This window comes from Macrobrachium rosenbergii, chromosome 52 (genome assembly GCF_040412425.1).
Source record: "Macrobrachium rosenbergii isolate ZJJX-2024 chromosome 52, ASM4041242v1, whole genome shotgun sequence".
Lineage (NCBI taxonomy): Eukaryota > Metazoa > Arthropoda > Malacostraca > Decapoda > Palaemonidae > Macrobrachium > Macrobrachium rosenbergii.
This window is the reverse complement of record NC_089792.1, coordinates 37,442,357-37,469,309: the sequence shown is the minus strand read 5'-3', so window position 1 is coordinate 37,469,309 and position 26,953 is coordinate 37,442,357. Positions and strand designations below refer to the sequence as shown.

General features: G+C 39.1%; 2 protein-coding genes across 9 annotated transcripts in view; one reads left to right on the top strand and one right to left on the bottom strand.

Annotated features, from left to right (window-relative positions):
• Positions 1-9,848, top strand: part of LOC136833818 (uncharacterized) — a 72,408-nt gene extending 62,560 nt beyond the window's left edge. For all 8 annotated transcript variants that reach the window (XM_067096118.1, XM_067096120.1, XM_067096123.1 and 5 more), the window contains one exon: positions 6,945-9,848. In XM_067096118.1, the coding sequence (XP_066952219.1) occupies positions 6,945-7,703 (759 nt within the window). In that variant the 3' untranslated portion in view covers positions 7,704-9,848. The remainder of the gene's footprint in view (positions 1-6,944) is intronic.
• A 9,979-nt stretch (positions 9,849-19,827) lies between these two features.
• LOC136833817 (kinesin-like protein KIF3A) overlaps positions 19,828-26,953 on the bottom strand; it is a 140,429-nt gene continuing 133,303 nt past the window's right edge. The window contains 1 exon segment of the mRNA XM_067096114.1: positions 19,828-22,055. Coding sequence (XP_066952215.1) covers positions 21,915-22,055 — 141 coding nt within the window. The 3' untranslated portion in view covers positions 19,828-21,914.

Genomic DNA, 26,953 nt, shown 5'->3' with positions numbered 1-26,953 from the left:
ACGAGACTCACTCATGGGTTCTTGATGTCCCATGAAAATCCTTCATTTTGTGATGACTGTATCGTGCCCTTGACTGTAAGACATTTGCTGGTCGAGTGTCCCAGCCGTGGGAATTTGTGATGTAGGTTCCTGTCCTGGGGCTGTGACAGAGAAGGTCATTTTATTCTCCGAGGATTGTAACTTAGGGCAGTTATATAGCATTATGTGGGAGGTGGGCCTCCTGAACAAAATTTAAATTATACATATAAAGTATATGTAAGTATTGATAATATGATTACAGTAAACCCCCTGTATTTGCGTTCTCACAATACGCAGACTCACCTATTCACAGATTTCTCTCTGGAACATATATACATTATTTGCGGAAAGTTCGCCCATTGTGGTATTTTTCACTGAGAAATATTCACTAATTACTGTATTTTCATATAATTTTCATGACTAAATGCACTTTTTTTTATAAAAGTATTAAAATACTAAGGTATAAGGATTTTTAGAGTGTTTTTTTGTGTTTGAACTATCCAAATAAGCAGTTCTAAGTGTTTTTTAGAGGGGTTTTAAGTAGTCGTGGATTTTAGCTATTCGTGGGGCTGTGGTACGCATCCCCTGCGAATACTGGGTGTTTGCTGTATGTACACATGTAGATATTTTTATATGAAATTCTTTTTAAACTTATTTATCTTTAGTTTTCTATTTAAATTTATTACTGCGTCAATAACCTAGATGTTGTGATGCCAGTTTTAATAGATATAATTAATCTGTCAGTTGTTCATTCTTCATAAATGACTCTGTAACCTGCAATAGTCTTGAAGTGCTCTCTCAACTAGCAAATTGTTCCATGTTCACATCCATTTGACTGAAAAGTTTCATTGCATGTTCAGTTGAGTCAAATGCCTCTGCCCTTTTGTTTCGTTAACTTTTGCTCTGGCTCTTCTTCAATTTCTTCTTCCTCTTCTCTTTATCTGTCTTCTACAAGTTTAATTAAATCTTCTGCCGTTAGCTCTACATCTTGCACATCTATGAGTTATTGGATATCTTCCACTTCAATTTCTCAATCTAAACCTCTCCGAAGTGTCAAGATCTTTTTATTAATTTCCACAAGTTCTCGTACACTTTTAGCACATTTTTCCAAATCCCATTCATACGCTCTTTCTTTACCTCCTTCCGCACCCTTCTGATGTTCACAGTGGCATTCAGAACATTGAATTCCTTCCAGCATGTTCTGAGCTCATTCTCCTCATTATACATAGCCAGAACAGCCTGAGAAAATGTGTTCTGAAGATATTAGGCCTTGAATGTAGCCAAGGCGCCCTGATCCATGGGTTGTGCAAGAGAAGTTTTGTTGGGTGACAGAAACAACTTTTACGTTTTCGTTAATATTGCTGATGTGCTTAGGGTGGCTGGGAGTATTGCCAAGAATCAGCAGAATTTTGAAGGGATGTTGTTTTCCCTACAATAATCTTTCACTTCTGGAATAAAGCAAGATACAAGCCAGTCTTTGAACAGCAGTGCAGTCATCCATGCTTTCTTGTTATGGCGGTAATGCACAGGGAGCTTATGCTTGCTGAATCCAGCCACATTTCCCCCAAGCAGAAGAGTCAGTCAATCTTTGTATGCCTTAAACCCGGGCACTGTTGTTGCTTCTTTCTGGATGTCGGACCATTGAGGCATTCACTTCCAGTATAGTCCTGTTTCGTGAACATTGAAGATTTGCTGCGGCAAGTACCCTTCATCAACGATGATCTTATGCAAAACATCCTTAAATTTAGCAGCTCCTTTGGCATCAGCACTTGCTGCTTCACCGCTAGTTTTCACACTATGAAAATTATGGGTTTTTTAGAAACGAGGAAACCATCCAGCACTTGCGGCAAAGTCTTTGTTGTGGATATTCTATTTTTCTTTAGTTCCTTGAAAAGCAAGTGCGCCTTTGTTTGAATGGTCAAGAGGGGTTGAGTGGCATATGCTTTTGTATCTGGTCCTCCATCCATGTGACCAGTAATTGCTCCATTTCTTCCCAAGGCCCTGATCTCTTTCTTTGTAATAATCATGGAATGAACCGAAGCAGATGCCTTTATAGCATTCATTATCCATTTCTTGTCCTTAATGATGGTGGATACCGTTGACTGCAATAGATGCTGTTCACGTGCGATCACCGTGACTGCCTTTCCACATGCTGCTTGATAATTTTCATTTTCTGCTCAAAAGTGATGGAATGCCCCTTCTTCTTCTTCTCACTACCAGCAGGAGACTCACTTGGACGCTTGGCAGACCCACTGATATTAATGTACATAAATTTGAATTTTAAACGGTTTGCGCACAGGCAAAAGGCACAAAAATCACACACAAACACTGACCTAACTTGACTTCGTAGATGGCGAGTGTGAATGAGGTTGAGTCAGGGTGAGAGATACTCACATCCCAGCCTCTTGGGCTGACATGTCGCACACTTTACGCTGCCTGAGTGTATGCTGCTGCCTGCGCCCGTTGCATGTGAAATTTAAAAATATTTTCAAAATATTGTTATGTAGGTATCATATCGTAACTTCGAAATCATCGGAACTGCTAACCTCATCGCAAACTCGAATTATCTTAAGAAGAATCATCGTAACTCAAGAACTACTTATTGAAAGAAATATGTTTTGAAAAAAAAAATTGCTTCAAAAACAGCTTTTCATTTTTCGACTGCTTGACACAATATTTTTTTTTAAAGAATTCAGAATTATTGTATGCTAAATTGAGACTTATTTATTGGACAGACCCATGAAAAATATGCAATAATTATTTATTGATGGAATGGGTGTATATGTATGCGCATTTGTTCTTACACAAATACAAACCTTTGGTCTTTACATAGTTATTTAAGCTGGAACGGCTGTTAACTTTCAAACAAGGTTGTTAGCCACTGACAGTAGGGGGGAAGCCCCACCAACTCGTTGGTCTGCACTTAAACTTTGCTTTCGGCTGCTGTCATCTAAAGACTTCCCTACGCTTCTCTGTCCGACTGCCGTTTGCTTTTTGTGTATATTTTTTTGCTAATATTTTATCATGCAAACCCCAACTTGCAACAGCGTGAGGAGAGAAACCTTTTACAGTATTATAAAGCATTGTCAAGTAATAACAAACCTTATAATTGGTTCCTCTCCTTGTTACAAATAGACCCTCATACTTTGTGTACGTCTTGTGGGAAGCATGATTGTAACCAAGCTAGCCGTGTAGTGAGTGTTGAGTCTGGCCTTCCGAACAACGAGTGAAGTTTGCTCAGAAAGAGAAGAAATTTTCTCCGGTGTCATCAGAGTGCAATACAGTAATACCCCGAACTTGCTCGATTCAAGTTGCGCTAATTCACAGACACACGAACTTTTCATTGGAACCTAACTAATTGTCGTCCATGAGTTTTCCACAGACGGGAACATTTGCGAATACTGAGAAACCCAGCAAAAGTGTTTGTCTAATTTTTTATGTAATTTATAAGTTTTCAAGCTTTAATGTGTAAATTGAATAACCTTAATTAATAAATGTAATAATTTCTCTCTCTCTCTCTCTCCATAATAATTCATAAATAATTTAACTTAATGTTTCAAGTGAGGACAATATCTCTCTCTCTCTCTCTCTCTCGTGTTATTCTCTCACTGTCCGTAATGATTGATAAATAATTTCACTCTCTTAAGTAAGGACAACCCTTATCTCTCTCTCTCTCTCTCTCTTTGTTCATAGTTTGCGCTCACACATTTTTACGACTTATTATTTTTCTGTGCGGCTTTACCTGTACAGTAGATGGTTTAAATTGATCTAATTTTACCTGTACCGTGTACGAGTGGAAATGCGCTAGTGTGGCAAATACGTTCTGAAACATAGAAACATAATAACTAAGAGTTGTATTAGTCCAAGTAAAAAACAGTTTGTTCATGAAAAAGCATTTCAGAACAAAGAGAAACAGACTAGAATAAAGAAGTTATTTAAAAGAGGTTGAGAATACTTCTAAAAATGTATCGGTCAGAAGGGGAAAGAGACAGAAATTCTCTTCCAACTCTCTATTTTCATGTCAACAATTTATTTCTTTTTTTAAGGGTAATTTATTAAGCTAACTTTTAAATGAAATTACAGTAACTTTCATTTCATTTGAAAGTTAGCTTTTTTTAGAGCGTGCCAAACTTACGCGAAAATTTGCCTTGCACTGGGGTTTCTGGAACCTAACCTCGCATAAGTTCGGGGTATGACTGTACTCCACTGGTGACACTGAACATTCTCTCTGGTTCCTTCTTGCCCTGGCCAAGCTTCCACCTGCTGTTGCTACTCCTAAGGGAATGGTTTCTCCTTCGCTGTCTCCTACTGTGTCGTCAGTTGGGAGCCAGCGTAGGGGAACGACTGACTGGTTTGGCTACTCTCCGGTGGTCTCCTTTACTCAGGAGGACACTCCTCCTTGGGGCGAAGGGAGATGGACTCACCTAACCTGACTTGTCTTGCAGGTGTTGTGGAGACTGACGGGCTTGGGGAATTATGGCCATCCCTAAGCCTCCGGGAGCCGAGTGTTGAGCGATTGATCTCCAACTTAAAAGCCTCGAGAGGCCTGCCAGTAACTGCTTCCACCATAACTGTCACTACTTCCATGGTTACTGTGTCTACCGGCTTGAGGGCCACCTCTACGTCGCTGATAACAGCACATGCCTCTGGTAGTGTGCCTTCAGGTGTTGCCCTCTACGTGTTCATCCCTTGGTGACGTCCTCCTCCACGTCCTGCTGTCCAAGGCTTGCCATGACCAGAAGAAGAAGAAGTCGAAGAAGAGGAATCAGTAGTCTCATTGTCTTCATCTTCATCATCATGTGCTGTCACCTGCTCCCCTTCTTCTTCCTTTAAGGCTGAAGGGCCATGTTGGCTTTGGCTATAGGCTTGTCTGAGGACAAAGACATCTAGATGTTTTTGAAGGCATTAAAGTGGGGTTTTCCAGGTCTCTGCTGCGTACTTTACCTTGGAATCTGTATGTGGTTCTTCAGTTCAATATTTTTTCAATTTGAACTTTTCAGAACAAGCTCCTTGTGAAGAAGTTTCTATGGAAACTTCACAGTAGCCTTAGGCACAGCTAAAGAGTGAGAGCGCCACAATCTTAGTCAGATAAGATAGCCTTTGAGCTAAGTACAGTTTTGAGCTAGGCCCTTACGTACAACAGTATCCTTACCTAGCATGGAGTCACTAGGGCTTGAGGAACTTGACCCCTTAGGGGTCCAGTACTGTCTGTAAGGATTGTTGGAATTGCACTAAAAGCAGTAAACCTAATGTAAAGGTTCTGTCTTTAGTGATATGGAAACCGGAGTTTCCGAAGAGTAGGAATGTAATAGTCTTTTCATCGTGTCTTTGGTTAGGACTTTCATGCTAATTTCTATCCTTAATGGAAGGTAAGCCACTGGGCATGTGAGCAATGGCTACAACTTTTAACTTATCTTTGGATAAGATATTGAAGTTGCTCAGTGGCATGGTAATTTTGTACTTGCTTTGGTTTATCTTCAGGGGTGGAGATTAAATACGATTATTGCAGAGCATTAACTCCTCTGGTTTGTGCAGGGGATGTTATGTCCTGAATTGATAGGTAGCCTTTTTTGGTCTACTGCTGTTTAAACCTGTTTGTAGTTTTTGGGAAGCTAGGAGGTACTCAATGTTGAGTATTAGAAGTATACCTTTTGTACATATGTACTTGTTAGCTATCCGTCCATTGGCTCTGCAGGGTTTTGACACAGTAACCCTACCCCACCTTCTGCTGAAGGAGGCCACCCTCCAAAGAGACCGCAGCTATCTTCATGATGAGGATCTCGTACCCGAGTACCAGTGAGTGTCTTCCTAAGGCGGCATTAATAGCCTGTGGATTTAATTCAGTTGTTAAAAGAAACGCTTGTTTTGTACAAAATATTTTGTTACTAAGTAGCCTTTAGAATGTTGGCTGATTTCCACTTTGCCCACCTCCTTTTCAAATGTGGGAGTCAGCTATATAATGGAGAGGTAAGGTTCATTGCAAAATATAAATGCTTAATTTAAGATACATTTTTATAAATACTTACCTCTCCATTATATAATCTGCCCTCCTACCTCCCCACATTCAAAGTGAACAGAAGTAGAATGATCGGTTTCGAGTGTTTGTACCTATCGGTCCCCAAGGTGGGGGGTGGGGGAAGTAGATGGATAGTAGATCATTATTCATAGAAAAGTGAGTGTTCCCCTTTTTTTTTTTATATGTCAAACTACCGTTGGCTTGAAGTAAAAGCTATATTGTAGCGGGGCGGTAAGTATTTAAAAAAGTAAATCTTATATTAAGTCTTTATATATTTTATGTTCAGAATCCAAAGCTAAATATCTGTTTAGCACATTACATTTATGTACAATTAAAGACTATCTTTGTTTTTTGTTATACTTAAGCTGCTCAGTTTCAAAAGTCATCTATGTATAAGGTTATACTTGAACTTAATACTTGATAACCCCAGCTTTGCTACATATTGATTCAGATTTTAATCTAATGTTTTGCTAATTTCTTTCAAAGGATTGATAAAATTAATAAATACCTTAATTTCTTATGATTAGTGATAAAATTAATAAATACTTTATTTTCTTATGTTACAGCATCTAATCTCATGGTGTTAATTAGCTGTGTTGTCAAAGTGTTATTAAGCACCAAGGTACAGTAATTGAAATAGCCCCAATTTTTATCCATGATGACAAGGTATTTTTAGTATGATTATACTGTATACATATTCTTACTCTATAGTGTTTTCTTGTCATCATGTATGACAATGTATTGTACATCTTTTGTGGCAAGTTGAAAAGGATGTAATTTTAGAATGTTCAAAATCTTATCCATATTGTATATCTTAGTATTCATGTTGATTCTATTTTATTACATTAGTTCTTATAAAACAGAGACAAGTCAGTAACCAGTAAATTTGATAAATGTCCCATTTTTCCAGGTTCATGGTGTAGAGTCTACATCTATAGCACACTCTTTGAGCAACTATGTCCCCAGACACAACGGGTTTGACACATTCCTCAGATTTTGTCAGTCGTATGTCGTGTTCACCATGGTAGAAGAGCACTGTGTCATGCAGGAAGAATTTGAAACATCATACAAGAAGTTTTGCAGGAGATACGGTTTGAAAAAAGCTTCCCTAGCAGACATGAAAAGTTCCTTGGTATGTACTAAAGTAAAATGCCTGGACCTGAAACATGTAGGTGGTGAAAACTGTTGTGTATTCTTTGGTATGCAGTTGTTGAAAGATGGTGTTACAGATAACAACAAAGTGGAGCCAACACAGGTAGAGAGAGCAAGTACACCAGCATTTGAAACCTGTGATGCTGTATCAGCAGTAAGTAAAAGTGAGATTCTTGAGTTAGAGGAACCCTCTGTTAGAGTTTCCAAACCTAGGCGATGGGTTACTGGAGTCAGGTTAGAAAATAATGTAAAGTATTTCAGAGAAAACAGTAATTATTTTATCACAGCTAGTGACAAGCAAGGTATTGCCAAATGTGATGTAACTTCGGAAACTGAAGGTGACAGTGTTGCATTAGATATAGAAAATGATCTTGAGTACTTGAACTACCCTTATAGGAAACATGTTCAAGAAGTGGTGGGTAAAAAGGAAAATATTGCATTGACATGTAATTGTGATGAAACAAATAAAATCTTAAAATCTGATATAAAAATGAAAAGGACAAATGTTCATTACTAAAAGAGAATAAGACAGCAAAATTGTGCAGTGGTACAGAGAGGTCTCTAAGCATAAATGCAGGAAGTGTACGAGAAAAGTTTGCACCATTGCACGTCAATAGTGTTGATAAGTTAGTGTGTGGTATATCACTTGGTGATCAACAAGCTTTGTATAAAGAGCCAAGGTGTACAGCCCTCCGACCTGGCAATAGAAATGACCCACCTAGTGTGGTAACTGGTAGTCACGTGAATAACTGTTGTTCTTTAAAAAGTGTTATCGGCAATAAGAGTTTTGGTAATGTAGAACAAAGCAGTACATTTAGTGACTTTCATGAGAAGCCTAAGAGAACTAGGAAATCTGATTGTAGTGTTGCTCCATCAAGTGTATTGGGAAAGTTTCATGAACTGCACAGTTCCATAGCAGGAGCATTCAATCTTAAACGATGGGTTGCTGGAGTCAAATTGGAGAAAATTGGTGCTTTGGAAGATGGTAGAGACTTATGCACAAGGAAAGAGAAAGACCTTGAGAATAGCAGTGATGAATCTGCCGAGAGACCAGAAGTAAAATTGCTCGTTTCTGGGTTGGAGGTTGGCGATGACTTAAACTGTGAGAGGCATAGGGACTGTGAAGGTGATCAAAATACAGTTACAAAAGAAGATTCCAGTGCTATCAACACTACCATCAAAGCTAAAAGTTCCATGAATAGTGAAACCGATGAAAAATCAAAAGAGAGCAGTCTTCCCGTAAGGAAAAACCAAGCAAGGAACGCACGTAATGCTGATCATGTAGTTGGTGATGCTAGCAGTTTAGAAGAAAATGGATGTGGAAGTGATAGTTGTGCTGCAAAACGAGAAAGGGATGTTGAAGAAATGACTGAAATTGGTGAGAATAATGTTGAAATGAATGAAAATAGCCTGAGTAGTAGAGTTAGTAAATGGCCAGTCTTTGATGAAAAAAGCCTTGCCAGTGATTTTGATTGTCAAGGAAATTCATTGAGCACATTGACAGATCAGTCAGATGTGGGCTATTTACCACTTAGGGATAATCCTGTTAATCACAATGTCAGTGTTGTTGAAAATTCCTTTGATGGATGTAATTCATCTTCTGAAGCTCAAAGAGTAATTACAAGTCGTTGTGTGTTGAAAGTGTCCTTACATGATATTATTAAGTGCTCAGAATTAAAAGATTTTCGTAGAACTGATAAGGGGATCAAATTAGAAGAGCCTGATGAGTATCTGCTGCACGACAGTGACAGTTACAATGTGCAGAGTACCATTGAAGAAGATAGAATGTATATGATGAACTACCTCAGAGAGAATGGCAAAGCTGACCGATTTGTTTCTGAGGTATTGCTCAGGGATATCAGGCGTTACCCTCAGTATCAGAGAAAGCTGCACTTCTACAAAGATGAGTTTGGTGACTGGATCCTTATTAGACCTTCCTTTACGTATTACGGTCTGGATTCATTCAAGAAATTTATTAAAGCAAATATTTGTTTCACTGGTAAACCTCATAATCTGATCATGAGGGATGATCTCTATACAGTGTACCAAAAATTTTGCTCACAACGTTCACTTCAAAAGGCCTCTCTGAAAGACATAGAACATCACTTGAGTGTTATTGGCATCCGTTCTCACTATAACTTTGTACAATCATTTTCACCTGAGCTTGCTTTCTCTGGATTAATGTGGAAGCACAAGACTTTATTGAAAAAGTTTGGGAATAACAATTTTAGCGTTATTATTCATGATTTAGCATATAAAGAATCCCCCTGAAACCATTATTGGGAAGTCTGTCAAAGTAAGCTACAGTGGTATTCAATTCTTAATGTAAACTTCTTGTGATTAAATCATTTGCTCAAATGTTTCTGTATTAAACAAGTACCATATAGAACTTCCTAGTGTTCCTGTTCATTTGTCTCTGTTACATTTCAGTTAGTAAGTAAATTGGGTAACATCAACTTTTTATATTTGCTTTTTTAGTTTATAAAAAAAAATTTTGTTCAGGTTATTTCAAGGAAAAATGATCTGAAATACTTATTTATTGATATATACCAAAGTTGAAGGGTGCTTTTTTGCCTTGAATCTGAGTCCACAAGTATGGTAACATGATTTATATTATGTAATTAAAACGTGTACTTTTGTAAATTAAAAAATTCTCTCTCAGAGTCTTTATGATTTTTTATTTTTAATAGAAAACCATGTTTAATAAAATTAAGATTTTACTATTGGAGACAGCTGTATGGAACTTAAAAGTATTTTTACTTCGTAGTTTGGCTGCTATGTAAAGATAATGATAATTATCTCCTACATGACACCTTTGTTTCAGCATACCCCCAGTACTTTAATTTCAGCCTTCTATGGGGAAGTCATCTTCAGACAAGTCCCACAAGAAATGTGTCTTTTTCCATCTTTCTAAGTATGCATCACTATGTTCCTCTAATTTTGAAAACTGCTTATTACTCTGGCTTTTGTTGAACAACATGGGCAGAATCACTAGCCTTAACTTACTAACCTTGTAGTTGCTTTCAATGTGTTGGTGTCATTTTCATAATTTTCACCTCGAAATTGTTCATATATAATCACTTGTCTTGGGCAGATTAGTAAGTACCCATGCAGACAAAACGCTGAAGCAATACAAACAAAATTATACATTTGGTCTAAACTTCTGTGTTACTAGATAAGATCCCTGTAAAAATAATGATATTTACAGTATATCATCAATGATACAATATTTTCAGTAAAAGCCAAAAGAAAGGTTTGGTTATTGAAATATCATTGTTATAAACAAACACGAATTAAGAACAGTAGGCTAAACTATATGTATGATACTTGCTTATGTACAAGTGTCTGCCGACCTTTTCTGAGATTGTAGGGTTCACAAGGTACAGTACCTGCTATACTCTCTCTAAAATTATTTAAAAAATTCTGCAAAGTAAATAAAATTCCAGAAAAGAAATGAACTGAAAAACTTTAATACTGTACAGGGAATATTTATTGGAATCTTCATGTAGACATGTGTGCATTGCAAGTTATTGGAAACCATTTAGTTTAGTCCAGCAATAAGATGCTTAGAAAAGCATCAAGTAATGTACGTAATCATAATTAATAAATAACAGATGCAACAACACATACAAGTACACCATTATAATAAAAGTTGTAACGATACAGTGAACACAACTAGGCTTCATCTGTTGAGCTATTGTAGTAATGGTAATATTTCACTGGGAAGCACTTATCGTGCTAGCTCAATGTTTTTGTACATGCAACTTACCCGTCAGATATATACTTAGCTATAGTCTCCGACGTTCCCGACAGAAATTCAAATTTCGCGGCACACGCGACAGGTAGGTCAGGTGATCTACCATACCCGCCGCTGGGTGGCGGGAATAGGAACCATTCCCGTTTTCATGTCAGATTTTCTCTGTCGCTGGTTCCGGCAACATCTGTTGTTGGTTCCTTCTGCTTTGATTTTCATTTTTCGCTTGCTGAGGATTATTTTGGACTGACCTTTGGTGACGTATTGGATCTTTGGCTTGGCATACGCTTTTGTGGACTGTTTTTGATTTCGGCTTTGGTATTTTCTTATAGAATGTCTGATCAGAGTGTTGCACCGGTGTTTCGTGTGTGTGTGAGGTCTGATTGTAAGGTGAGACTACCGAAAGCTTCGGTAGATCCTCATTCTGTATGTTCTAGGTGTAGGGAGAATGAATGCTCTTTTGAGAACACGTGTGTTGAATGTGAGAATCTCACTGAACTGGAATGGAAGGCGTTAAACTCTTATGTACGCAAGTTGGAGAAGGACAGAGTTAGGAAGGCTTCTTCTAGAAGCGCTAGTAGGTCTCTTTCCAAGGAGGTAGATTTAGAACCTAACACTCTTCCAGATTCTCCTGTCACTCCAGTTGTTTCAGCTCCTTCACCCTTCGTCGAACCTGTGGATTCGCTCCGGAGATGGCTGCTATGAAGGCTACGATCCGCAAGATGCAGTTGCAGATGCGAGCTATGGAGGAAAAGAAAGTGAGAAGTGATAGTGATTTGTGTAGTGTCCCCAGTGTAGTGGAGGGGCGTCTGACCGGCTCCGCATCGCTCCTAGGCCTAGACCTCTTCCAAACTCCCAGACCCAGTGGAGGAGGAATGTCGACAGCCGCAAGGGGGATGAAGAGCGCTCCCAACGGTCAGGCGTCCCGCCGGCAGCGCCTGTTGACGCGTCCCAGGCTGCCTTAGATGCGCCGTAGAAAAGGGATCTTAAAGAAGTGTTTCTCTTCTTCTGCTTCTTCGTCTCCTAAACGTGGTTGGAGTTCGGCTGAGAATCGCGTCCTTTGAAGAGGACTTGGAAGGCTCCTAGAGGAGACGCCTTGGACTCTAGCCCTGAGCGCTTCCCTGAAGGCTCTCCTGTTTCGAAGAAGAGAACTCGTAGATCTTCCTCCTCTTCTTCTGGTGTTCAGGAGTCCACCAAGCAGATCCTGGTAGGCCTCCAGGCTCAACTCGCTGCTCTTGCTGGCTCTTTATCAAAGAGCTCCTCTCGTCGGAAGGATGCCTCTCTTCCGATCAAGTCCTCCAAGAGACTTTCTTCTCCTAGCAAGTCGTCTTTTGTGAAGCGTTCTTCTCCTGTTAAGCGCCCCTCCAGCAACAGGCGCTCCTCTCCTTCCAGGCTCTCCTCTCCTGGTAGGCGCTCCTCTCCTTGCAGGCGCTCCTCTCCGTCCAGGCGCTCCTCTCCTTGTAGGCGCTCCTCTCCTGTTAGGCGCTCTTCTCCTGGTAGGCGCTCCTCTCCTGGTAGGCGCTCTTCTCCTGGTAGGCGCTCCTCTCCTGGTAGGCGCTTCTCTCCTGGTAGGCGCTTCTCTCCTGGTAGGCGCTTCTCTCCTGGTAGGCGCTTCTCTCCTCGGCGCTCTTCGTCTCCGAATAGCGCCTCTCCACCCAGGCGCTCGCGCCATCGTCGTCGTCGGTCTTCTCCTGTTGGAGATACTTTCTCCTCAGTCAAACGCCCTGCTCGTTCGCCTCGTAGAAGTTCCTCTCCAGCCTCCTTTTCGTCTGTTAGGCGCCCCTCTCCCAGCAAGGGCTCCTCTTCAGTTCGAGCTGCTTCTTCTGTCAGGCGCCAGTCAGCTTGTAGGCGCTTCTCTCCGGATCATCGTTCTCCAGTGGACAAAGGCTCCTCTCCTTCTAGGCGCTCTTCTTCTGACAAATGCCCCTCTACTTCTAGACGTTCTCCTCCTCCTTCTGGCCTGGAGGCGTTATCGGAGGACGAATCCCCTAAGGATATCACAATTTCCGATTACAAGAGGTTGACAGCTCTTCTAGTCCAGGAGTATGGAGATTCCCTCAAGCCTGCTTCTCCTCCTTCTCCTGGTTCAATGCTCTCGAGCACCAAGGCTTCGAAATCTTCCTCTCTTGTTAAGATGCGTCCTACGATCTCCATGAAGAAAGCGCTTAAAGGTTTCGGAGAGTGGCTCTCAATCTCAAAGAAGGATGCAGGCAAGACTGTCTTCTCCTTGCCTCCCTCTAGGCTTTCGGGAAGAGCAGGAATGTGGTACGAGACTAGGGAGCCAATGGGGTTAGCTCTCCCCTCTTCTGCTGGCTCAGACTTTTCTTCGCTGGTGGATTCTTCCAGAAGACTCTCCCTTAATTCGGCCAAGGCTTCTTGGGGACTTTGTGAACTGGACCTTTTCCTCAAGGGCCTTTTCCGTGTGCTGGAAGTGTTCAACTTCATGGACTGGTCTCTTGGGGCCTTAGCCAAGAGAAGTCTTGAGGAGGATTCAGTCAGTATGGAGGACCTCAGCAGTGTGTTGTCTTGCCTGGACAAAGCTGTGAAGGACGGCTCGATGGAGATCGCTTCCCTGTTCGGCACTGGCCTGCTTAAGAAGAGGTCAGTATTCAGTGCTTTCCTCTCCAAATCGGTCTCTCCTTCCCAGAGGTCTCCCTCTTGTACGCTCCTCTATCTAGCCATCTTTTCCCACAAGAGACTGTGAAGGAAGTCTCGTTCTTTGTCTGAGAAGGCTTCTCAGGACCTGCTGGCTCAGTCGTCGAAGAGGATGAGACCTGCTGCTCCCTATTGTTAAGAAGGATAAGCCCCCCTTTCAGGAGCCCTTTCGTGGATCCAGGTCTATTAGGAGGCGTAGACCTGAGAGAAGATCCAGGCCTTCAGGACTCCCTTCCAGGAAGTCCAAGTGAAAATCAAGTCCTCCAGACTCCAGTAGGTGCCAGACTTCTCAAGTTCGCCGAAGCCTGGGCACAGAAGGGGGCGGACGATTGGTCCCTCTCTGTTTTGAGGAAGAGGTACCTCATTCCCTTCTTTTCAGGAAACCTCCCCTTGACATCAACTCCGAGGGAGTTATCGGCGAGATACAAGGATCCTGTGCGGAGGCAAGCCCTTCTTCTAGCCGTCGAACAAATGCTAGAAAAGTCTGCCATAGAACCGGTGCAAGATCTTCACTCCCCGGGATTTTACAACCGTCTTTTTCTTGTGCCAAAATCCTCGGGAGGGTGGAGACCGGTCTTGGACGTGAGCTCCCTGAACTCTTTCGTCGTAAAGAAGAAGTTCTCTATGGAGACGACGTCTTCAGTTCTGTCGTCTCTTCGGCAAGGAGATTGGATGGTATCCCTGGACCTTCAGGATGCTTACTTCCACGTTCCCATCCATCCCTCCTCCAGGAAGTTCCTAAGGTTCATGGTAGACGGCAGAACCTTTCAGTTCAGGGCTCTGTGCTTCGGACTCTCCACAGCTCCCCAAGTGTTCACGACCATTCTCAGGAATGTGGCTCACTGGTTGCACTTGGAGGGTGAGGATTTCCTTGTATCTCGACGACTGGCTAATTCGGTCCAGTTCAAAAGAACCGTTGTCTGGAGGACCTTTCTCGGACTTTAAACCTGGTCCAATCACTAGGACTTCTTGTAAACCTCGAGAAGTCTCAGATGATTCCTCAGCAGGAAATTGTCTACCTGGGGATTCGGATGGATTCTCGGGGTTTCGAGCGTTTCCCTCCCTGGAAAGAAGGGAACGCTGCCTTCAAAAGGTGACAGACTTTCTAGAGAAAGACAGTTGTTCGGCGAGGAATGGATGAGTCTGCTGGGGACCATTTCCTCGCTGGAACAGTTCGTTTCTCTGGGAAGGCTTCACCTCAGACCTCTACAGTTCTTCCTGAAAGAATCTTGGGATCGGAAGTCCCAAGACTTGTCGGATTCCTTCCACATATCATCTCAAGTAAAGGAACATCTCCGGTGGTGGTTAGACCCAAAGAAGCTGGGTCTAGGAATTCCTCTACAACCGCCGAGCCCTCGCCTAGTGTTGTTCTCAGACGCCGTCGGAGTCGGGTTGGGGAGCGACACTAGGCTCGGAAGAAGTGTCAGGCACCTGGGACACGGATCAGAGGGCCTGGCACATCAACATGAAAGAGCTGGTAGCCATTCATCTAGCTCTTGCCAGATTCGAACTTCTGGTCAAGGGATCAGTAGTTCTAGTCAATTCCGACAACACCACAGCCCTGGCTTATATCAGGAAGCAAGGAGGGACACATTCCTTCTCCCTGTACCTTGCAGCAAGGAACCTTCTGTTGTTGGCGGGGAGAGAAACATCGTTCTCCTCACCAGATTTGTTCAGGGAGAAAGGAATGTGAGAGCGGATCTTCTCAGCAGGAAAGACCAAGTTCTTCCCACGGAATGGTCCCTTCATCAGGAGGTTTTGCGAAAGGCTGTGGTTCCTGTGGGGAGACCTCATATAGACCTCTTCGCAACCCATTGGAACAAGAGGTTGGAGAACTACTGCTCACCAATCTCGGACCCCAGAGCAGTAGCTATAGACGGCCTTCTCCTAGATTGGGACGGTCTAGGCGGCTACGCTTTTCCCCGTTCAAGATAATAGGGAAGTAATAAGGAAGTTCGTTTCGTCAAAGGGCACCAAGCTCACCCTGATCGCTCCCTTTTGGCCATCCAGAGACTGGTTCACAGAGGTACTGGAATGGATGATAGATTTTCCCAGGTCGCTCCCTCTCAGGAGCGATCTTCTCAAACAGCCCCACTTCGACAGATATCACAAGAACCTTCCCGCTCTAAACCTAACTGCCTTCAGACTGTCAGAAGGACTGGTTAGAGCGAAGGTTTTCGCACAAGGCTGCGAGGGCTATCGCCAGAGCCAGAAGATCTTCTACCTTGCGCCTCTACCAGTCGAAGTGGGAAGTCTTTAGGAGATGGTGCCGATCTAAGAAAGTTTCCTCTTCCAGTACCTCTGTAATGGAGATTGCGGATTTCCTTCTATACCTTAGGGAGCAATGTAACCTGGCGGTTTCCACCATAAAGGGGTATAGGAGCATGCTGTCTTCAGTCTTTAGACACAGAGGTCTGAACATCTCGGATAATAAAGACCTTCACGACCTTATAAGGTCTTTTGAAACTTCTAAAAATAAGTCCCCTAGACCTCCCAGCTGGAATTTGGACGTGGTCCTAAAGTTCTTAATGTCAAACAAGTTTGAGCCTCCTCGATCTGCCTCTTTCAGGGATTTAACCAGGAAATCGCTGTTTCTTTTCGCTCTTGCTTCTGCCAAAAGAGTGAGCGAATTACAAGCTTTGGAAGGTTCTGTAGGCTTTAAGAAGGACTCTGCAATCTGCTCCTTTCAGCCTCTCTTCTTAGCAAAGAATGAGAACCCTTCAAAACCTTGGCCTAGGAGTTTTGAGGTCAAAGGACTCTCCGATCTTTCAGGACAGGAGATGGAACACACACTATGTCCAGTAAGAAGTCTTAAACATTATTTGGAGAGAAAGAAACAGCTCAGAGGTAACACCGAAAGTCTTTGGTGCTCTGTCAAGGATCCTTCAAGAGCAATTTCCAAGAATGCCCAGGCTTTCTTCATTAAGGATATTATCAAAGAGGCTCATCTTTCATGTAAAGACAGAACATTTTCAGCTCCTAAGAGTTAATGCTCATGAGGTGAGAGCCATAGCTACTTCTCTAGCTTTCCACAAGTCTTGGTCCCTCCAGTCTATTGTGGACTCTACATACTGGAGATGTAACTCAGTGTTTGCTTCTCATTATTTGAGAGATGTTCATGTGACATATGAGAAGTGCTTCTCTCTAGGAGCTTACGTATCCGCGGATTCGGTGCTGGGTCAAGGAGCTGAAGCTAATCCTATTTAATTTAGTGTTATTTTTAATTGTTTGTTGTGTTTTTATGGTTGGTTGAAAAAGAGTGTTGAAGGTCTCTCTCTCTTTTTCATCTCATTATTACTAACAAGGTTAGGCTTGGTCAGGTGGTAGGTTTTGGTTGTTAGCTCCTTGTATTTTTATTACCTAGCTCTGTCATGTAAGAGGATAGCCCCCATTGATATGATTCAGGTAGAGGGCTCTGTCTTGTAAGTGGGTTAATCCCCATTGACACGATCCATAACAGGCTCTGTCATGTAAGTGGGTTTTTTCCCCATTGATATGATCCAGAAGGGCTGTCAGTCTTAGGTCACTTCCTCGCTGAAGCTCTTGAGGCATGCAGACTCATAGACAGTATCCATGAAGTCTTCTGCCCAATCAGGTAAGAACCATGGTTTTTGTTTATTCCTACAACATATGTTGTTTTCCCGTTTTTAGTTCTTAGCTGTCTCTTGCCCTCCTCCAGGGTGCCAATCAGCTAAGTATATATCTGACGGGTAAGTTTCATGTACAAAAATGATATTTTTATGATAAAATAAAGTTTTGTACATACTTACCCGCAGATATATCTGATAATAACCCGCCCAGCCTCCCCTCAGGAGACAGGTGGAAGAGAAAATCTGACATGAAAACGGGAATGGTTCCTATTCCGCCACCCAGCGGCGGGTATGGTAGATCACCTGACCTACCTGTCGCGTGTACATGAAATTTGAATTTCTGTCGGGAACGTCGGAGACTATAGCTAAGTATATATCTGCGGGTAAGTATGTACAAAACTTTATTTTATCATAAAAATATCATTTTTTTAAAAACAGTATTTGAGTGCACAACTAAGATTTTACAAGAAATAAACACTAAAATGTGGTACACTTGGCGCACTGAGATGACTGCAAGTTTATACAGGCAGTCCCCGCTCACTGCCAGCATTGGTTAACGACGTTTTGGTGCTAGGGTGGTTGGCTAGCAACGTCGCTAACCGGATTTTTGTCGCTGATAAGCAATTTTTGGCACCATTAGGCTGTTTACCGGCATCGGTAAGCGGTTTATCGGCGTCGATAACCTGTTAATGGCGCCGTTAAGTGGTTTATCGGCACTATTATCGATTTTTAGTTAGCAGCGCTCAGCCGGGAACGGAACCCCTGCCATTAACTGGGGACTGCCTATTCAGCACCGCTGGCACTGAATATGTACAAATACGTAATGTTATATAACAATCTGTTTTACTAAATACTGTACTGGTAAAATTATGATATTTCTCATGTTTAGTTATAAAAAGAAAAAGATAACATGATAACAAACAGGCAATGACCTAGTCTAGACTGAGTGATGGTAAATTTTTCCCCTAATAAATATTTTAAACTATTTTATAAATCATATTGCTTAAATGTTAGTCCGACAACAAGTAAATTCAAAACAAAACTACAATCTGCAGTAATTAAGGTTAATTCTAGCTTTAGTCCGTGGTACTTAAGGTTAATTCTAGTTTTAATCCGTATTTGTAAGGGCCTCTTGGTCTAGCATTTTTGCTAAGCTGATACACCGTAGGTACCATTGATCCTGAACTATTGGTCTTGTATTGTACAAAACAAATATAATAATTAAACTGCTTCCTTTGCAGACTATTCAGACAATTCGGCTAATCTTCAATACTTTCAACTTAAGCCATTGAAATCTAAATTAAATCTTTTATGAACAGCCAACACACAATAAATTTAGGGTACTGTTAAGTCAGATCAAAGAGGCTCTGTATCAGTTTGCATTAACACACTTCTACCAATCAACTTCTCTCCTTTCTACCTACATAACTATCACCACATAACCACTACTTAAGAAAAATTCTCTACCTGTTCAAAAGAAAGTGGTAAAATTATTAAATCAGTAGCATATTTTACAAATACTTTGGTACTGTACTGCTATTCCTACACAGACCTGATTAAAATTCAACAGAAAATAAAAAGAATTTGACATTAAAACAGGTATGAATAAGAACTTATCCAATAAAGGTGACCAAGCCTTTTCAGAAAGGGAATACCTGCTACATTCCCCTTTTTACAAGTCTCTTCAATTTAAATTTCCCAGTCAATATGTTTACTAAATACATCTGTAAATTAAATTATAAATATACTACACCTACAAACTTTAAAGAAGAAACAAAGTTTTCGTAAATGTTACATATTGAAAAAATACCTTCCAGGTACAATAAAGAGAACTGAAATCACAGTGAAACACAATTTTACACATACAGTATAATGATTAAGATCAAGATTTCTACGTTCAAAATAATTATGGTGAACCAAATATTTTATCAAATGCCCTTACCTAAATCAAGTTGAATAAAAAGAATAAGGGAGTCAGAGAGGGCATAATACAAAAAGGGGGCTTCAGGACCCTAGGAAAACAAAAGGTTGGAAGAGAGAGCCCTAGCTTGGTGGTAGAGTTGAAGACTGCTCATCTTTAATGGAAAAACTCAATAGGAATAGATAGCCTGGCATGTGTTATGGGACTGCATAATGGAACAGTGGCCAAGTAAAACCTAGATTCAATCCAAGACCCTAATTATGAGGATGATATTCCAATCAATGATGAATATGAACAAAAAAGCTCGATGTAACTGGAATGAAGGTACAAATATAAAAATCAAATGTCTGCCTTCAAAAAAAGTCAGGCACTTTGAACAGGCACACAAATAAGAAGGGGAAGATGTTGGAATCTTGTATTATTCAAGAAATGGAATGAGATGAGAGTGAAGATAACTTAAGTACCTGTCCCTAAAGCCATGCTGAATTTAACATGAAATACATGGTAAAGAAAGTACTAACAAATTCTGCTCCTTAATGCAAACGTCTCAAAAAGGACAATCAAGTCAGATGTACCACAAAATTAGTTTTAGAGAAGAACTTAATGGTCATTCTAACTTCAAATGTATATGGGATTACAGATAATATATGGCCTAAATGATGACTTATCAACCTATGCCACATTCACTCTTATAAATATCAGGAGAGTAAAAAATCCTTGATATTACAAGTATCCTAATTGCAATTTTAGCAATATATTTTATTAACAAAACTACTTAACATAATGTGTAATTTTATTTATAGCAGCACTTGAGTAAAATAACTACCTACAGCTACACCATCAACACACTACATAAAGCACTCTTTACAAAGGACTTTCTGATGTTTATATTTGACACAGTTTCTCAAATAAGCTAGCTACAAGAATGTGACAGACACAAGATAACATTCAACCTGGTATAATGAGATAAAGCTGGTTAGTAATCAAATAAATATAGTTGTACATTATATGAATAATAAATAACACCAAGCAATGGTGAGACCTGTCATAAGAGATTTCTTGTGACTATCTATTTATGACTAGATTATAGATAACTTGAGAACAAAAATACATTCATGTATTGTGTTGTGATCTTCCTAGCGTAACACAAAATCCAGAATGCAATAGATATAAGCTATGTTACGATCTAAAACAAGCCATAACTTAAGTGTTTACCTGAAACCACCAGTGACAAAGGCCTATGCTCAAAATAATAATTGAATCTAAACACTATTAAAGGTTTAAAGCATTACCTCTATATAAAACTCTCATATTTTACAAATATGAAAGTTACAATACAAATCAGTCTGACTTTGGACTCTTGCATGTAATATAACTACAATGGGATAAGAGAAAAAAACCTTTGTTGACAAATTTCTGAAAATACTTTGCTTTGATGAGGTAGTAACACTGTCAAAGCTTGCAAATAAGGTAGCATTTTCAAGAGACCACATTCAGAATTTATGAAAAGGCCAAAGTACAGTATTTATTAATACCGAGGAACAATTTTAGGGGACTCCTCGTACCTAAGCTGCCTATGATAGCCTTAATCAAATCACATGAAACTATGGCTGCTCTACATGCAATATAAATTATAATTCTTATTACAATTATCATTTAAACCAAGAAAAGTATTTTACAGATGATCATGATTTGTTCTCTGTAATAAAGACTAGAAATGCCATTATAAATAATGATCAGATTGCTGACAGAATATCACAAGATGCACTGCATCTAATCTCTTCAAACCATTTTTTAAAAAGCTTATATTTAAAAAATTCCTGAAACAAGGGCTGTTTTCACAAGAACAACACTATCAAATCTCCTTAAAACACTTGAGGAGATAAAACATGCTGGATGTAAAGAAATGAGTGTTTTATATTGTAATGAAGAAATTTCTGATGATTAAAACAAAATTTTCTCATTGTCTGCTACTAAAGCAATGGCAGAATTATTTTATATATCTTTTTTTCAGGTTAGTGTTCTCTTCATAAAAGCTTGAACACTTATTCCATAAGTTTCTACACAATATAAAATGATAAAAATACCCTAACCTCTTTAAAATCTTTCTCTATAATAGTACGTCATAGTATAACTGATAAACGATTTCCCAATGTCACTACCTCAGTAAAACAGTAAAGACAAACCTAAAAGAGAATTTGCAACTTAAATCTAAGGCTATCAAAAGCTCTCATTAGAACATGAATCACAGTTTCCACTGACAGACCACTCCTGTAACATCCCACTGAATCCATACATATCCACCAGAAAATCCAACTGCTAATCCCTTTTGGTTATGCTTAATCTTTATAAAACCTGAGGATATATCAGGAATGCAAGCAGCTAGACTACTCTCCAAGATGCCTGATTAAAAGGCAAACTATCTTCCATATACAACTAAGTACAACTTGACAGTATAAAACTTTTCTGTACCAGTCAGATGCAAGAGAACATCTGCAGACATAAGGCATCAATATGCATTGTAATTTTTTAAGGATTTATGAAAACGTATAAAAATTTGGGGTAAAGCAAGTTCTAATTATAATTCAAAACTTATACATGAAAGTATGTGATATAATACATCCAGTGAATTGCTGTCCAAATTTTAATATTATGAGCAAATCACCATATGTGGAGGGAAGGATAATTGTCCAAATGTAGAGGTTTATAAGTACTAAAATATTTTATAATTCTTGAGCTTTTATAGATAATCACAAATCTCCACTATCTTATATTTTTATTGCTAAAGCTATTTGGTTGATAATTTAGTTATTTATCACACTTTCTGGCACTCCTGCTGTGTTTAGGACGTGGAATGCCAGACCTTTTCCGATGAGGTCGAGAGACTGGCTTTGTGTACACTTCAGGACTGTAAGTTTTATACACCTGCCACATATCACTGTCTTGATTCTGAAAGCAAACAATGGAGGCATCAGAAATAAAACATCAACAATTAGATCCAGTAAACCTTATCTCCCTCAAGGTCACAATACAATAATTAAACAGACATTGGAATCTCCCTCAAGGTGAAGGTCAAAATACTTTTCAATGTTTAAAACAATATGTCTGACAAATGAATAGCATCATAGTGAGGAGGACACAAGGATATAAGGATGTGAGCATGTGGATGTATGGGTAACAGAAAATATTGGAAAGCATCATCTAAAAATTAGAGAACAGTAGTGCATCGCAGTTATCTTGTCCTAGAGTGAAAAATAATAAATAGTGAATATTTAAAAAATAACTTTGGTAGTTGCTGCAAAGTGTACATCAAGATACCAAAGTTCATTATGCAACACACAAAGCTGGGAAGGAAGTATCATAGTTCCAGATAACATCAAACTTATTCCAAGATCATAACTACCACTTTTGGCATGAAGAGGTAGTTTTCTCTTAATTAACAAAATCTGAACTGCTTATTCAGCAATGCACAAAACTGCAAAGGCCCTCAAGCTTATAAATCTACAGCATTCTGTAATGAAAATATAAGAGTAGATGCAATCAATTAAAATTCCTTATGTTTAAAAATCATAGTACAATACACAAGATTCAACACATGCACAAATATTTATGGTAATTATTCGAGGTCAAACTGTATGCTTGAAAACTACCTGATAATTACAGAACTTCATCATTACTCTTAATATTTTAGGAATTTTTGAACCTACCCAGTATCCTTAATATTTTAGCATGTTTTAAGCCTACGCAAAAAAAAAAACCTTCAATTTACACAAAGTTAACTTGCCCACATTGAAGAGATGATAAATTATAAATGCTGAACATCATACTGAAATATTTAAAGAAAAATAATAAAATATAAATGTGTAATTTTCATTATCAATACAGTCATTAAAAGAGTACAGCAACCTGATGATATTTAATTATCACAATCCTGATTACCTTCATAGGTGGGCAAAATTATGAAGGTAATAAACGGGAAAATAAATTATGACACAAAATGAATGGAGTGTGGGTTCCTTATAAATAAAATCAATTTTAAATGAGGGAAAAAACTGCCTTCACTTCCATACTGTAAGTGTATTGCACTAAAATGCACAGTTTTTCCCACTACAAAAATAAAGAATGAGACAATTCTAATGCTGCACATATAATAAGGATGAACAATACCAACTCTACCTTCAAATACATAGTTTACAAAGAGATTAAATATTTCATGACTTGCTAATTCGGTATATTCCAAAAGTATAACAAAATATAGTATGATTAAATGACTCATGGAAATGTACATGGGGTAAAAACAAACATTTAAGATCACAAAAAAAGTATTAACACAGCTCTAATGCAGGAACTTAGGAAAATAATGAACCTTCTCCTATGAAGGAGTAAAACTGACTTTTGTAATGCATGCCATCCCCTACACTCAACTCCTTCTTAAAGTTAAAAAGAAAGCACTAAAACTATAGATATGTAATGTTCAAAGGGATTTAGAAAATGACAGGCAAGAAATGGCTTCTCTAGATGTACCATTTACCAACTCCTTTGATAATTAAAATTTAATCAGACAAAAAATAAAAATCATGCATTAACCCCACATAAAAAAAAACCTTGTTTTTAGGACACACTTCCTCTTAACTGCAAATAAAACACAGCAATGCTAAATAAATTCCATGATGCAACTATCTAGCAACAGTTAGCAAATGCTAAGCATTGAGTACTGGATTTACAAGTCAAGTGCAGTACAGTATATCCTTTGATGGCCCAAGAACTTTTGATGCCATGTCAGTGCCTACAACTTGGGAAAACAGGTGTGCTTAGGATCACCAGTTAAAAACCCATAAGGCAGTTGGGCTAGCTGAAGCAGAATAATGTTGGAGATGTCAAATGCTAACACCTTCATCCTTTAACAATTTAAAGTGGGACTGGAGCATCAGCAAAACAGATGTTAACAGGAATTGGATGCAAAGCCTTAACACAACTGCTGCAATGATCAAGTCAAGTCAGTAAGAAACAGGATGTCCGCATTAAGGATTCTTTACAACTAAGGAGAAACACTAAAATGAAAATTGCATGGAATGGCAATTTGCAATATTCACAGTGATACACACCAAATTCCATCTGAGGCCCATGTGTAAGTGTCATCTCAACTTTATTTTACTTATAAAGCACAGAAAACAATGTGAATTTCCTGGCTTTGAACTACAAGGAACATATTTAAGAAGTGAACCAACAGAACTTCTGACAGTGCTTCTTAAGACAAATTTCTTCAAGGGTTAGAAGACATGGTGGTGGTGATCAGACAGAAGTCCAAGGACTATGTACTTATGTTATGTTTGGATTCTTCTAAATTCATGCTCCAATGGGATGGACTTTGGACAGTCTATTAATGTGAAAGAAAGCATGCACTCAAATTCTATCTCATCTGAAGTTTCTGAAGTATCCTCATGCAATTTATACTCTTAAAAGTGAAGGCCATTAGAATGGGCAACCTGATGCTGCTTTCTAGCAAAGATCAGATGAAACCAAGAAAGAGGATGCAAATGGTAGAAAAGGGTGCTGCTCAATAAAGGAAACAGACATGCCCCTTACAGGAAAAGGTTAGGTTATGAACCTGAAAAAACAGAAGCATGAAGACTGCCAAACCTTGGCAGCAGGTGAAAAGAAAAAGCCAATGAACTATATTATTTGAAAACAACCAATTACACCAGAATAAAAGAGGTCTGGTACGTTTTACAAGGTTGCCTAAAAGGAGAAGGAATTCTCCTCTGAGATTAAAAAGAAATTGACCAAAAATGATACTCAAAGAAAAAAGAGAGAGATACAAACCTACACTTGATGGGGGTCAGGCAGAAAATGCAAAAGGACGGAAGAGAGTCTAGAGAACCCATTTCACGTCTAGCCCCATGATAGGAAAAGGTGATGTAAAAATGTCTGTGTTGATGATGATACACCACTTCAAAGTTCTATGCAACTAGTTCTCTTCTCTTTCGATCTAAAAAAGATGTCTGTATAAATAATTTCTGCTGCTGATGACTGCTAGTGCTTTGCCCCTTATGTCATTTTTTTCATGCTGTTCGACCCTGGCTGAAATTGACCACAGTCAGTTAACAATCAGGTAGTTGATTCACTGCTTTGCTCTTTGCATATTGGTTACTTTTCTGTAGCATGGATTCTTGCTTGCTGTTGAGTAGTGCCTGCCCGAAGTGACCGAAAAAAGTTCAGTTTTTTCTATGTAACTTTAGCTTTATCTTTTGGATAAGTGTTGCTCTATATACTTGGCTCAATTTCAAGATATAAAATTAGCCTCATTACTTTTTTTGGAACTTTATGCACAGCTTATTATTTATGAGTTTTATAATTCCAATTTCTGGTACAATAAATCCATGATTTAGCATATCCTCAATTTAGCACAGGCATTACAGTTTGCCAAATTAATTCAATTTAGGAGAAAACCATCCCAAATTTACCATATACAAGAGATGTTTGCCAACTCCTTTCACAAAATGATGGGGGTTGCAGTGAGGTGACTAAAATACACCATATACTACTGCATCATATGTTGAAAAGTATTTTATAAAATGTGTGTCATTTTCACTGGAAAAGTTTCTTGCTAGTGCATGATGGCTTGGCCTAAAGTAAAGAAGTTCATCCAACTGAGCTCTGTGTATAAACTGTAAAGCAGTTTTGATACTGAGGGCAGTGAAACATGGAAGTGATGGGTTAAAAAATCTAATACTGTAAAATAAGATATGGCTAGTTCAAAAAAGTTTTCTTATCAATAAAATAAAATAAAAAATAATATCAAAACATTACAGTATATCTTGGGAGGAGAATGTTCTAGTAGTTGTGTTAGGTATCATCTGCAATGTAATGACAGTATTTTCTTTACTTTTATTAATATTGTCAATAAGTTATAGGCTTAAAATTACCATATCAGTAATGTACAGTCTGTGAGAAAACTTAATATGAAAGAAAGATGCTTCCAGTAACCACCAAGCAGATTACAACTCATTTTGGACTATAGAGGCATCATAAATTCTCAAACCATACAACATACCTACCAATAATGCTGAAAACACCTTTAATAACTTTACAATTACAGCATCACCTACTTAATGTTGAAAGACAAGAGAGAGAGAGAGAGAGAGAGAGAGAGAGAGAGAGAGAGAGAGAGAGAGAGAGAGAGAGAGAGAGATTTTAGGCTATGCATTAGTAACCCCACTCAAGAAATCCTGACTATGACCCTGCAAACACATACAAAATGATAACAGAGAGAGAGAGAGAACTTTAGGCATTTGCAACCCCATTCAAGAAATCCTGGCTATGACCCCGTACACACAAAGTCATATGGATACGAAAGTATGTAGTTATTATGGTAGCTACAAGCTCCACAAAACATCAGCAGACAAACGCACCAACACAAATCTTGTGTAGCATATACATTAATTTTTCATTATCATTCCTCAATGAAATATTGCATTACTACCCCATTTGATAGCTTATAAGGTCCTCCATAAACATTATTATACTTTGAAACAAAACTGTTATGAAAAAAAGTTCAATGTTTCGAGTCACTGAAAATCAACAAATTCAGAATATTCCAGCATGAGATGCAGAGAATAAATTTCTGCTGTACAAACGCTGTTTAAATCCACTGAAATATGAACATTGGCCAATTATCGGCCAATACTGACATGCAAGAAAACAAATTTTAAGAAAAATTGGAAAAACTCAACATAAAATCAATTTGCAAAACGCAGCCATTCTTTTCAACAAAACATTTTTGAAAGAGGGTCTACTTCCTTCTTGTGCTTACCACCTCCTAATAATTATTACCTTGACAAGATATT